The 14,689-nt window shown below is 39.1% G+C and overlaps 1 protein-coding gene across 1 annotated transcript in view; it reads left to right on the top strand.

The window, feature by feature from the left end:
* The first annotated feature begins 9,141 nt into the window (after positions 1-9,141).
* si:ch211-125o16.4 (neuroblast differentiation-associated protein AHNAK) overlaps positions 9,142-14,689 on the top strand; it is an 8,680-nt gene continuing 3,132 nt past the window's right edge. Inside the window, exons 1-5 of the mRNA XM_037973535.1 lie at positions 9,142-9,281; positions 12,007-12,107; positions 12,265-12,385; positions 12,487-12,662; positions 13,037-14,399. Of these exons, the coding sequence (XP_037829463.1) occupies positions 12,096-12,107; positions 12,265-12,385; positions 12,487-12,662; positions 13,037-14,399 (1,672 nt within the window). The 5' untranslated portion in view covers positions 9,142-9,281; positions 12,007-12,095. The remainder of the gene's footprint in view (positions 9,282-12,006; positions 12,108-12,264; positions 12,386-12,486; positions 12,663-13,036; positions 14,400-14,689) is intronic.

Genomic DNA, 14,689 nt, shown 5'->3' with positions numbered 1-14,689 from the left:
CGGGGACAGCGGACATCCTTGGCGTGTACCTCTACCGAGAGTAAAGAATTGAGATTGCTGTCCATTGGTTATAACTGTTGCAACTGGGTTCGAGTAGAGTAACTTTATCCATGAAATGAAACCATTTTCAAAGCCAAATTTCTTAAGCGTAACAAATAAGAATTCCCAGTCCACCCGGTCAAAAGCTTTTTCTGCATCAAGAGATAAAATAACTTCATTGCATCTACTTCATCGCTGCCTTTTAAACTAAGATCATCTTATCTTAAACAGCGACAGAGTTTTAGCTTCTTTGTTCAAGTCTTGAAGAAGACAAACAAACAAACAAACGTTATGAGCAATTACATGCAGTTATGCAAGATCTTTTGCAATCTGTTAAAGCTTTCAGTTTGTGTTGGAAACTACCACACCGAGTCTTTAGCTCAGTGTCTGTAAATATGTCAAAGTTAAAGCCTGTTTTCTTTTTTTACATATATATATATAAAACTGATTAGCTGTGACTGTTTTCTGAGTTTCATGAGATATTTTGCTAACACAACAAACAAACACATGCATTTTACCTTTCGGCGGTGGATGATAATTAGAAATATCAGTAAGAATTTTGTATCGGGATGTGTTCGCACTAGAAAAATACAAGTTTTGATGTTAATTTGACCTTTTATTTTAACAATCCTTACTGAATAAGACTAGCTTGATGTCTGCCTTTAATAGATCTGTTTCTGTGTTCTTGGTCGACACTATTCACCAAACCCAACACCAAGGAGAGGATTAGTTTTTAAATCACTTTTATTCAGTGTTGTCGCCTGTTTGACTTCAGCAAAGCTAACGAGCAGCTAACGTGCTAACAAGTTGACTCAGAGGCAACAGAATTTTGTTTTTTTCCACTCTTGAAGGTGATTTTCTTCTCAATGTGTGGATGCTGGTTCAACATTCACATGGCTGTTTACCTGTTTTGTTTTTATTTCCCTATATATATATATATATATATATATATATATATGTTTCAATCTGACTACTTCTGCATACTTTTGTGGTATTTAACCTTCAGATGGTGCTGTCACGGTCACGGCCAGGAGTTTTTCGTGGCTGTTTTGTTCTTTTTGTTATTGTGGTTTCAGTTTGTTTTGCCGTGCGGCTTCTTGTGTTGTCTTTTGCATGCTTTCTCGTCGATTTCCTGGTTCTCCCCTGTGCCATGTACGATGCATTCCCTCAGTCAGGCGGTTGTTTTCCTCATTGCCCAGCTGCACCAACTTGTTCCTTGTCTCTCCCTGTACTCATACGTCCGGTTCTCAGTCAGCCTGTTACTCTGTCTCTGATTTAAAAGCCTTGAAACCTGGCCTAGCCTGCCTCCTTGGGTCCATCCAAAACCAATCCTTGATAGCTACTTCTACTTTGTAGCTCACCTTTTGCTACTTTTAGCTTTTGGCTATGCTTATGATAGTTTGACCTTTTAGCTAGTGTTTTGCTATTTGTACCTAGCCTTTAAGAATATATGTAGCTTTTTGCTACATTTGTGTTTTAGCTCGCATTTTGCTTCTTTTAGCTTTTTGTGCTTCACTTTGTTTAGTTTCTTTTTAACAACTCATGTCATGCCACTTTGTTCCTAAAGCACTTAAAAACAACATGACAGCTGACCAAAGTGCTGTACAAAAACAACATACGAGAGAACAGCAATAAAACACCTATAAGTGACGTATAGAATATTCTAAATTAGTACAGGCTAGGAGGGTAAAAACACAGACGATAACTCACTATGAGTTAAAGGCCAAGGAGAAAAAGTGTGTTTTAAAACGAGTTTTAAAAACAGCTAAAGATGGAGGCCGCCTGACCGGCAGCATTAAGTCATTCAACGTATTAGGAACCAGAACTGCAAAGGCTCGGTCTACTTCGGACTTATAAAATGGCTCTGGGACAGTCAAAACTCATTCGGCTTCCTCAGCAAATTTCAGCAAAGTCGTTCAGCCCTCAGCTGCATTTTGGCAGAAAGTGCAATTTCTCCAGTTTGAGGAGCTTTCTCAATTTCTAACAAGAATCCAAAAAAGAAAAAAAAAAGCTGCAGTGGATTTTGATTCATGTTTTTACAGATCATGCACGAGTCCTTTCTAGCGTTTCCGGAATGACTGCTGATGAACCACACTGGTATTTGACGCCCGGCACATTTCAGGAACTGAATGAATATGAATCAGTGTGAGTTTCTGTGCAAACTTTCAGCGGGGACGGCACTCGCATTCCTCCACATGCGCCACATGCCTTTCCTCGTGAACGGCTAGCAGCAACCGGAATGACGATGTGTCACCGATCAGCATGTACTCAGCATACCACCCCCACCCCCCCAACTTCCAGCCCTCATGCTGGGACCGCCACACTGATAAATGAGGAATTTTGCTTTGAACCGTGGAAAAGACCAGCTATGAGCGGAATGCCGCTCCATGGCTGGACATTCACCTCTTCTGTCGTAAGCCCTGCAAAAAGTGGAGACAGCCGGTGAAAGTGATGTATCGTTTGTGTGTGAATCGTGGTTTTGCAGACTTTAGCCTGCTCCGTGCTAATCTACAGGTATTCGTTTAAGGAGCAAACTAAAACCTGAAAAGGAGGCAGACATAAACACAATTCAAAGAACTACGTTTTAAAGCATTCCTCGAAGGAATGCATATCATCTTGTGTTGATAAGTGATAGCGTTACAACCATTTTGGTCAAACTTTGCAAATAATGTCATGCGCAGTATTGCTCATTCAATTAGTTCTCAGATTATGTGTTTTTAATGACTCTCAGCTCCTATCACATCAATTTCTACCTTATTATCCATAAAGCTGACTGAGTTACAGCCATTTTTGTGTCTTTGATAAGGTCAACTAGCTGTGAAGGCCACTTTGAAGTGGAGTGACCTTAAAAGTTAATTAGTTCTATATGTATGTATGAGGACAAATCGGGACAGACTGCTACAAGAGACCCTTCCTGCCCACAGCCATCAACTCTTTAACAAAACCAGGATTATGAGCTACAACAACATTTAATTTCCCTTTGGGATTAATCAAGTATTTTTGAATTGAATTGAATCGAATTCAATGTACGTCCATGCTTACTTTTTGAGCAGGTTTATTAAAATCCATACAGACAAACAAACTCACTCAGACACACAGATACAGACTTTTGCCCACTGACGCCTCATTCATAGTATCAGCACCTCCGTAGTCTCAGTGTACTGTCAATATTTGGTTTTTAAGGGTGCCAGCGCATTAAAGCGCCCTTGTTACTAATTTCCTGTTATCTTATCGAGGGGGGTAAGAGCATCGGAAGCTGTAATTTAATTTCTTCTATTCAGAGGAGATTTTGCAGTGTTCCTTGCAGGTTTGAAGCAGAATTTGTGGGGAGTTTTCCGTGTTCTTGCCTGGGTTTCCGTGTGACGTGATGAAACGCAAAGAATCCTGGTAACCGTCACAAATGTGATTTTATAAAACCTATTTTATTTTTTTTATAAAACTCTCAGATTTACCGAGCTTCATCTCAAGCGCGGTTTGATTCCTCCCCCTCCTCCCCCTGCCCTCAACTCAAGTCCTGCTCCCGGGGGACTGGAAGAACAGAAACTGCACATACAAAGAGCTGAAATTCATCTCATTTAAAGATGATAGAAATGCAAAAGGGACTGTATTCGATTAACACACCCACACAGCTGCAGCTTTGGGGGGATTGGAGGAAGAAAAAAAAAGAAAAAACAACCTTTCTGGCCTTAAATAAATTCTTGACTGAATGACAAAAAAAAAAAAAAAGGAAATCCGGTTGAGTTTTCAGGCCTTTGTCTTTATATTCTAATGGTTATGCAGCTGTGACCAGAAATTTGTGGAACTTTTTCAGATGAAGTATTTTACATTTTGCCCAATATGCTTTTGTTTCCATCGCAATTTTAAGTATGCGACTCCTCCTGCAGCTCTGTAAAAAAAAAACACAAAAAAAGTCAAAAATTTGGTGGCTGAATTGGGAATAAAACTAGGAAAAGAAAATTGGATTTTGGCCTCTTTGGAGCTCTATAGCTCAGATCAATCACAATTTAAATTCAAATAATTTTGAAGATTTACCCATAAATAGTCTTTCTAAATTGAATAAAAATTGACATTTGTTTTGTACACTGATCGTTTACTCCGCATTTCTGTCTGCCTTTTATTAAGAGTGCTGTCAGGGAGTGAGAGACGTGAGGATGTGTGGTTACCATGGTGACTCCACTGCAGCAGCTTTGAGATCCCCCCCAGTTTGTGAATCTCTTTACACCTCTCATACAGTTTATTAAGCAAAATGTTGCATTCTGTCAGCTTAAATTATGACAAAAGTAAATCCAACATTACTGTTGGGCTTTAGAGAAGAAAGTCGATGGATGTGAGATTTTTGGGGCAGTAGCTGCACGCACCCTTCTTCATTTCTTCAGAAGCTTTCTAGTTGCTTACTTTTATTGAAGCAGAACAGAGACTGCTTGTTTCAGTCACATTTATCTGTGTCATAATGGTCATCCAGCACTTCCTAATTGATCATTAAGAACTTCAGTACATTTGCATAAATTTAAAACAGTGAAACTCATTTTTCTTCATGCATAGTTGAGTTATTTGTACACCTCTGATCACACACTCTACATCAGGGGTCTCCAATCCTGGTCCTGCAGGGCCACCATCCTGCATGTTCTCCTTGTTTCCCTGCTCCAACACACCTGATTCTGTGGTTAAATCACCTCTTCATGTTCTTCAGAAGCCTGTTAATCACCCATTGATTCAAATCAGGTGTGTTGGAGCAGAGAAACAAGTAAAACATGCAGGATAGTGGCCCTCCAGGACAAGGATTGGAGACCACCACTCTACATTATACTTTCAAGACGATGGTAACAATAGTTTCAACAGTATTTGCTCTACTAAAGTATTTTTTAAAATGTGCTTGCAAGGATCTTATTTTTATTGTCAAGCCACATTAATGAAGACATTTTGAATAACTTTCTTGTGTTTTTCGTAGTGGTCCATGGAACGTGTGTGAGGAAAACCAATTCTTAATGTTTCATAAGAGGTTCCTGAATGTTTCTCTAATTTAGTTGCTCCTGTTTTATTCGTGGTGTGTTTCATTGAATTAATGCAGTGTCAGTCACTCTCTGAATAACACTTTTGAAATGGTCCACACTTACAGTATACGGCACTATACATCAGCTGAAAACAACTCAAAATGATCAAAATGTCATAAAGGTTCAGGCAAACACCAATATTTAATTTTATACTGCAGGCAGTTTTGCATAACTTTGTTATTTTGGGAGAAATAAAACATTTCTGCTGTATTTGTCCCCAGGCTGCAGCACTACAGCTAGCTGCTGCTGCCATTTACACTTTCAAAACGAAACACGTTTCTGTGTACAGTAAATTATCATGTAGTTATGGATTGTGACGTGAAGGTCTAGTGTTTGAACTGCTATGAAACTTTGGAGACAGAAGTTGTTTCAACATGGCAGCCATCCACTTTGCTGCGTTCAGACCTGGCGTTAACTATCAGTCCCGTCAGACGTAAACTCACCAGGCGAGAGAGTAATTCTTTATAACTTTTCCACAGGACCCCCCTTTAAATTGGCCCGGAAGTGTCTCTGCACTCTTTGCTGCCTGTGGACAGTATGGGTTTGTGTTTTGGGCGATACTGATGTCTGGTCTGAGAGGTCGGAGCTGCTGTTTGGAAACACTTTAACCATGTTTGGAATGACAGGATTGCTGCGCCTCCTCTCCTCCTCCACCTGTCTCTCCCTGAGTTAATGTGTTTGTGTTGCTTTTCTGTTCTCTTGAACGTCTAACTCGTTGGGCACGTGATGAGTCCTGCAGCTCGAAGCACCAATGACCCCCTACCACCCCCAGTTTTCAGCTTTGGTTCTTCTTGACTTGTTCCTCACGTTCCGAAAGCAAATCTTTTGCATTGTTGCTGTGTAGGAGATCAAAGTTTTGCTTTCTGATTCCTCTGTGTACAGACTGGTTGCAGTAAGTAACATTTAGAGAACCTGGCTGTTCTCACCTCCTGAGATGTACCCAACAAAACAAGGGAACTGTTCCCTGAAGCCTTTTGTGACTGCTGAAAACTCAAAAACTAAATTAAAGTATGCAGCAGGCTTTCACTGAGACAACTGCAGCAGATTAAATGTCGTCGGCCGTCTTTGACACCTTAACTGAGCACTCTTCTCCTAATTAAGAAATCTAGCTTCAATTGCTCATTGTTCAGCTATGATCTTGTACCGACAACACCCTGTTCAGCCTCTCCTGCCAACAGTCATCACATTGTGCATATTTGTCGCATGGGTTGGGTAGTGAGTCATAGTTTTTTGGTACTCATTTTAGTTAGGAGAATGTTAAAGCTTTTCTGTTGAATGACAACTCGCAACAATAACTGTAAGCATTGCAGAATATTATGGACAGCAGAGGTTAACCAAGACATCGCTGATAAAACAAAAAGGTAATTTTGATGACAGTATATTGCATAAGAAGCATGTATTCTTCTTTAAACATGTGGTACTCCGATGACAGGCCATCAGTTTGTGTTAGCTTGGCCTCCTCTTCAAGTTTAAACTCAGAAAACCTAAAATAAACTAAATTACTCAACAACGTGGATGTTTAGTAAAGCAAACAAAGCAAAGCTCTGGTTACACTTTTGCAGCTAGAATTTAGCTGCACACAGACACAGTCTACTGTGGTACAAGTGTACGGGTGCCGTTAAGGAACAAAAAGGTACGATGAACCGTTTTCAAAGCTATTTTGTGCTCTTACATAACCGCATCACAATACTGAACACTTTGTGTCAAAGAAATCATGTTTGAAGTTACTTCAACTAGTAACGCGTAGTGACACGGATGTTGTTCGGTTGTGAAAACTGAGACAAACTAAACGATTGGTGGCATGCAGCAAAAAAACATTTGGCTAGCCATTAGCCTAGCCTGGATGAGGACTTCAGCAACTTTTTTTTTTTTTTTTACTTCATGCTTTATGATTTACGTCACAGCTAATAAAATATTAATTTTTTGACAGAAACTCACTCCGGGGGAGCAGATGGGTGTACTGGGGATCATTTGAGGATCATTGTGTCATATTTTACAGGCAGCAAAATCTACATTTAGAGGTCAGAGCCGGTCAATAAACATGACAGAACTACTGAGTTTAAGTCTTGTTTCTGCTGCTCATGTTTTGAAGTACTGTAGCTTTATTTAGATTTTTTTTTTTTTTTTTTAAAACATGTTTTTCCCTTTTGTTTTATGCCTTACAAAGGGCTTGGTTAAGGTCATGAAAAGTTTTCCCCTACAGCAAAAAACACACACAAGCTGCTGCTGGTGCCTCGTTAGGGTCACCATGGTAACCACACACCTGCGTCAGAAACTCTTTGTTTCTGCCACAGGTAACCAGTAGCTGTGAGAAAATATAGTTTGGACTGAAAACTTTCGTCAACCGTAAGTAGGAGAAGTCACGGGTGGTCACACAAGTCACTTTGTCTGTGTCTGCAGCTTTTATGTAGGAGACATGACAAGTTAAAATAGAGATTTCACCTGTAGTTTATAAATGAAGGTTCTGTGCTCGGGTCCAATGGAAGTCATTGAGAATCTGGATGGATGCACTCTGTGCTCTGGAGGGGTTTTAAAGAAAAATAATACGCAGTGTGAGACATTTTGAGTGAAAGAAGACAAAAATCCCTGTGTTTTGCTATGTAAACTGAAGAAGAAGTGTAAAGATAGCAGGGATTTGGGAAAGCTTAAACAGCTAAAAGATTTGTGAATAATATTGTGGTCTGAGTTAAACATACTGTAATGAAATCTCCAGAAATCATAAAACCTAAACTGTGGTTGTGTGAAAACTATGAAAGCTGTGAAAATGCCAGTTCAGTCCAACTTTCCATGACCTGTTAAAACACTGAACAACGTTTCTACTGTGAAGTATGTCTGAGCCGTAGAACTACAAAGAGGAGTTGGTTTTACTAAAGCCCCATTGTTGTCTATGAGAAAATCTTTTTTTTTTTTTTTTGTTAAAGTCATACAAGGTACTTCTACCATGGTCAGGGTTAGGGTAGTACATTTTCCAATCACATTGCATATTTTGATGTGTTTCTTTGTACAAGTTTTTCCAAAACTGGCAGAGGAGATGCCAATCAACATTGTGACAAAAACAATAACAGGCGGATAATAATAACAGTGCTTCAATGCTTATGTGATGGCATGTTTGTCTGCGTGGTCATGAAAATGCCAGCTTGATCCAAATTGGTTATATTATTACTTGATGTGATGTTTTGTACTTTGCAGAAGGTTTATTTAGAAGCTGTTCTCATATTTCTCGTCCATTTGTCACATTCTTTGCTGCATTTTGGTGACTTCCTGCCAAATATAAATTAAATTAACCCCATGGTATTGTTTACTCAGGCAAAACATTTTTATCATGATGGTGCCATTGTTGTAAGAATGCACAGTATTAAGTTTTGCCGTTGTCTGTATACGGATACTTTAAGTTGTTGCACTTTATTAAATCTACTATTACATCACTTCTAAGCCTGTGCAATCACAAACTTCACTTTTTCAAAGGATAAACCACATCTGTAAGGGAGGTTTGACAGTGTGTTGTTACGAGTCATTTACATTACAATTCCTGTGGTATGAAGATTATAAACTGCATGCGTGAACCACTGTAACCACCTCTCCTTGCATTGTTGTTAAACTTCATGATGTTATGAGTGTTGAAGGACGCTCATAAGACACTAACGAAAGCAACAGATGTGAATATGAGTGTCAAAATGTGACCTGTTCAATCAGCAGTGAGGCCTGATTCAGTATTTGAGTTTTGTCTTTAAAGAAACAGCATAAATTGGAAAAAAACTAAACAAGTAGGAGTGCCGTGGGCTAATTTATAGAAGCAGAAATGTCCCAAAAATGTAAAAGAAGCAACATGACATTGACGAAAAGCTATGGCGTTTGCTTGCAAGACAGTCACGCTGTTGTAAACCTGGTTAGTCCTGTTAGAAAAGGAGTGGTATGTTTCTCTTCGCAACATCTTGCTCTCCAAAGCTTTCTAGTCAAGTTTCGGCTGCCAAAAAGTCCAGTCTTAAATCAAGGCGTGTGTGTCGCAAATACGAAGCAGGGATCATGAGGCGGTCATGATGCTGTCAAACCTGTTCTCCTGGCTGGCTTTAAGCTCACAGGCATTTAACAGGCTGAATCATCTGGTCCAGCTAAACAGAGCAGCAGTGATACTCTGAAGAGTGGACGTCTCTCCATGGGCTTTGGTCCAAACGTCTCTGACTGCAGTATCTGGTGAGTTCCTCACATATGCAAACTATGACTCTCTCAGCATTGTGGTTCAAGACCAAATGAACTGGGGAAACATTTTTTATTATTAATGATAAGAAACAGTTATTGATTAACTTAGGGTTATTTTACAGGCAAAAGCAAATGGATGTTTAACTCTGTGCGTCCTTTACGATAGTTCTCAGCTACAAAGGATTTAGTTGATCCCAAAACTTAGGCTACAGCTTTGGAGCTAAAGAGAATTTATTAGTAATATTAATAATACAGGTTTGACATTGGATTTATAACCTGATTTGGTTTCATGGTGCAGTAATAATGTGGCGGTTCATGGCTAGACATTTAAACCATGCAACAGGCATTTCTTGTAAAGAAGATCCACTTTGTTGCATTTTATTTGGAGTTTTGTGAACTTGTTTTGAGGTCAGGGGACCTCACTGTTGGACTGACTGTGGAGTGACGCCGCAGTAAATTGTCTCAGACCCCACTGCTGTGTGCTGCGTAGTTTTGAGTCGGTGTTACCAGAGGGTACGCCTGTTAATCGCACCGCTGTTCTGCTGCGTGTTTGCTTGCTCATTTGTGCTTTTGAGATGTTACTCTCTTTCCTGTTTTCTTTGAATGTCTGCTGGTTTCTGGTTTTTGGAAAAGAATCAGGGGCGCCTGCGAGCAAGAGAGTCCACAGCGGTTCATCGAACTCTAGCTCTCTGTGGTTCTCATTGGTGTATTCTTAAAAAAAAAAAAACATTACAAAATTATGACATCTCATGGTTGTTGGTCCACTTGGTTTACAAGACAGGTGGTGTTTTATTTCTTGCTGACAAGCTTTGCTCAAATGAGCACTCGGACGATCTGAGGTGAGGCAGATCCTGCCACTCGGATCTTTCTCATCCATGGGATGTTCTGCTTGACATTTCTTTTATAATAAATTGGTTAAAAATAATCAACAAGCTGGGTCTTCCTGTCTCCCTTATTTTCTTTTTGCCATGACGGTTACCATTTATTTTAAATTACAGAAATAGTTTGAATCCTTATTCCAGCAAGGGTACCCTCAAAACCTGCATGTTTTTTTGTTTTTTTTTTAAATCAATGCAGCTATACATGGCGTTAGCCTTGTAGATATGAAAATGCTAAGGTGTGGTCAAAGGGAGGGTTGTGTATGTGTGTCAGTCAGCATGAATCCAAACCAACTGGTTTTAGATGCGCACATTCTCTTCTCTAAACCTTGCAGATGTTTTGAATTCCTGACGCATGAGACGATGTGGTTTTTGGGTGTTGTTGCTTCTCGGTCAGTCAGGTTCAGCGAATGTAGAAGCTGCTGAAGGCAGGTGGGGAAGGATGAGCACAGCCAGGTCGAACGTACCCTCAGTGACGGCCCTCGCTCCAGACTGGACCGTGTCTTCAATCTGTAACGATTAACTGTTGGCTCTTTCTCCATAATTGGTTTTAAACCCACTGTTCATGTCTTCCCATCTGGATTAATAAATATATGTTTTCATTTGGTATGAAATTCTGTTTGTTGGGGAGGCCTGAAAAAGTATATTAAATAAAGAATGAAATATATTGGAAATTTGCCTAAAGTACTAAAATGTCTTTTTATTGACATTATTAACTGGAATTATTATTGTTAGTAGCAGTAGTAGTCATAATAGTAGTTAAAATGGTAGTAATAGTTTTTTTTTTTTAAATAATTGGTCAAACATTATGTTCACTGTATTAAATTCATTTCTCATTTTAAAATCTTAATTCAGTTCAAGACTGACCCAGATTCAGTTTTAATCTCAAACAGTCACTTTAGTCCACATATAAAACAGTATGGTCAGATTCAGTATATTACAAAATGTTGTATCATTAAAATAAAGGTTGTCTATATAAGGAAACCTGCAGACTCGATCAAGTCTTTCCTTCAGTGTAAAAGCCCTGCATGTAGGGTGACAGTGGAAAGAAACAACCCAATTTTATGCTTAAAGTCTAAGGTAACAAAGTTTAAAAAGCTAGTAAACAAGTCAGACAAAGTATTGAATGCTAAAGATTATGAACGTTAGGCTGAAATTTACCTTACGTTTGGTGTAAAAAGTGGTGGTTACACAAATGGCTCATTAGATTTGACATCTTGAACTCTCTTTTCTTCACAACAACTTCCCTTTAGCACTTTTATAAATCCAAATTTCAACTCCAATTGAGACTTGGTTCTTTTTGGAGGCTGAAAAATGTCCAGCGTGCTTTAGCAACCTTCTTTCTGGGTCTGGGATGCTGTTTTCTCTGTTGGACAAATGCTCACTCTAAGTTTCAATCAATTTTGATTTTAATTGTAATAAAACTTTTAGAGTAGTAATATTAATCGTGTTAACTGTGAGAACCGGTAACTGTTTAAACTCTAAAGCAGACATCAGATCATAGTAGCATACAAATTAGTTAACGTGAGTCTGAGTTACCAACTATATGTTTCTGGGCAACATGGCAATGCTTAACAAATCAAAGCAAAAGCCTAAATCAGTGCTTTATTGGAACCATGTTAATGGCTTTACTATTAGTGACAAGTTAAACAACAAATGGTAAAAAATGCATTTAAAAGATAAAATGAAGGATATCATTAAGCAAAGAAAAGATTGATGTAATTGTTGTTGTTTTTGAACTCAGTTAACTGTCAACTCAAGACTTGTGCATTACTGCTGAATATCTTTGTGTTATGCCTCCGACTATAAACTGACACAACTTTTTTTTTTATGTTTCACAGATCGTTTTGCTGTAGTGTGAAGTTCCCATGGTCGTTTGCATTGTCGTATTTATTCCTTGATATGTGGGTGTAAATACGAGCACGAACCAATGGAAATAATGGTAAGCACATCCAACCAGTCCTTAAAATGGCTACTGATCATAGGTCAAAACTTAAACCGGAATGAAAAGATAAGCTGTAAACAATGGAACAATGGAAACGTGAAAACATGGCACAAACCTGACCTTTTTTTTATTTTTTGTCCACGGTCAAACAAAGAGCGGAGAAGGCCAGAGTGCCAGTGTTTCAGGAAACCTGGCTCTGGATGGCTCCGCGAATGGACTCTCCATTAAAGGGAATGCAGATGAATCAATCGCTGCCAAAGCTGGCCTGCAAGCTGGTGAGGAAAACAAACTTACAAACGTGCAAACCATAAAGTATATATGTTAGCTAATGAGCGTTTAGAGTTTAAAGATACAACATTTCTCCTTCTTGTTTCAGAGGAGGATATTGTTGCAGCCACCATAAATCTACACGACCTTGACCAGAATGAAGTGCATACCATCCTGGAGGCCCTGAAGCCATATGAAAACAATTTGAAGATTGTGACAAAGAAGGATTTGAATGCCAGTGCTGGACTTGGTTCCTTGGGATTGGGGCTCAAAGACTCTGCAGGGGTAAATATCACGGTCCGAGCCTTGGCAAAATTTATTTAAATTTGTGGTTCATTCAAAACTTTAAAAAATGAGTCACCTCCATTTAGAAAATACTATTTTGTCAGAAAATGTTTCAGAGTTTGTCTTCATCCAACTGCAGTAGAGTTTTGAAGTTTAGCAAATAGTGTTGAGCAATTTATATAAGTGATATCTTCAAAAATAAGACAGATAATACAGATTATATTTAATAATTTAGGTGAGATGATCAAAAAGTATAATATAGGTATGAAAATGTAGGGCCAATAACAGAGCAAAGACTGTATCCAATATTTTTTCTGTGAAATACTGATCTTAAATTGCATCTTAATATATATTTTTTAAAATTACTGTTACAGATGCTACACAAGGACTTCTCACTGGATTCATCAGCCGGGGCACCGACTGTTTCCCTTAATGGCTTAAGTGGAGATCTAGACGCTGAACATGGCCTTGGTGGTAGAATAAGAGCCCCCACTATCAATGGAGACGTTCCAAATCTCAGCCTAAATAAACCTTCAGCTGGTGCTAAAGTAACAATGCCCTCCACAGGACTGACAGGGCCAGGAATGAATGCAGATATAGGTGGCAGTCTTCAAGCACCCAATGCCAGTGTCTCAACCCCACAGATAAAAACACCAAATGCTTCCCTTGACATTGAGAAACCATCCCTAAAAGGACACAAATACAATGCACCAAAATTTAGTATGCCACATTTTAATCTGCCTTCGATTAAAACACCAAAAACAGAAATGGACTTATCTGGAGATGTAGCTGTCCCTTCTGTCAGTGGAAATGTAGAGGCACCAAACCTCAATCTGTCAGCACCCAAGTTAGATCTTAAAAGTCCAGATTTGGATTTGAATGGGCCAAAAATGGATTTGAATGGCCCTGATGTAAATTTCAAAACCCCAAATGCTGATATTCAGTCACCCTCAGGCAATATCAACCAACCTCAGATGAAATGGAAACTTAAAAGACCAGATGCTGACCTCAATGCTGACCTTTCAGCACCTGATCTTAAAGTCTCCACACCTAAAATTGATGGTGATTTGAAGGCACCCAATGTTAAGCTTGACATGCCAAAAGCTGATCTTAAAGGCCCAGATGTAGATGTTCATACCCCTGATCTTGACATTGATGCCCCATCTGGTAAAATTAACTGGCCTCATTTAAAGTGGAAAAAACCAAAATTTCATGGTTCAAAAGAAGAGCTGGATTTTGATGCAAACATTAATACACCTGATGTTGATCTTTCTGTTCCAAAAGTGGAGGGTGAGCTTAATGCCCCAAAGCTTGACATTAACTTACCAAAGGCAGACATTAAAAGTCCTGAAATGGACATTGAATCCCCCAATCTTGATTTAGATTCTCCATCTGGTAAAATCAACTGGCCTCATTTGAAATGGAAAAAACCTAAACTTCATGGTCCAAAAGCAGACTTAGATGTAGATGGAGACCTAAACACACCTGATTTAAATCTCACAGCTCCAAACATCAAAGGTGACATTAATGTACCAAAAGCTGAACTGGATCTCCCAAAAGCTGATCTCACAGGTCCTGAGGCAGATCTTCATGCCCCAGATCTTGATATTGACACTTCAGGAAAAATCAAATGGCCTCATCAGAAGTGGAAAAAATCCAAACTTCATGGACCAAGGGCTGATGTGGATGCAAATTTGAATCCACCAGATGTTAATCTTTCAGCCCCCAAGATTGATGGTGAGATTGGTTCACCTGATCTTGACATGAGATTACCCAAAGTTGATGCCAATGTTAAAACACCAGATGCTGACATTTCTGGTCCGTCTGGGAAGATCAAATGGCCCACTTTTAAAAAGCCTAAGATGTCAGCCTCTAGACCTAAGGTAGATGGTCCAGATGTTGACTTAAATGCTGATGTTTCAGCCCCTGACTTGAATCTGTCAGCTCCAAAGATTGATGGTGAGCTAAACACACCAGATGTTAACTTAAAAGTACCAAAAGCAGATCTTGATGGGCCAGAAATAAAT

This window comes from Kryptolebias marmoratus, linkage group LG22, assembly GCF_001649575.2.
Source record: "Kryptolebias marmoratus isolate JLee-2015 linkage group LG22, ASM164957v2, whole genome shotgun sequence".
Lineage (NCBI taxonomy): Eukaryota > Metazoa > Chordata > Actinopteri > Cyprinodontiformes > Rivulidae > Kryptolebias > Kryptolebias marmoratus.
Note: the sequence above shows the minus strand (reverse complement) of the source record. Positions and strands in the feature narration are given on the sequence as shown.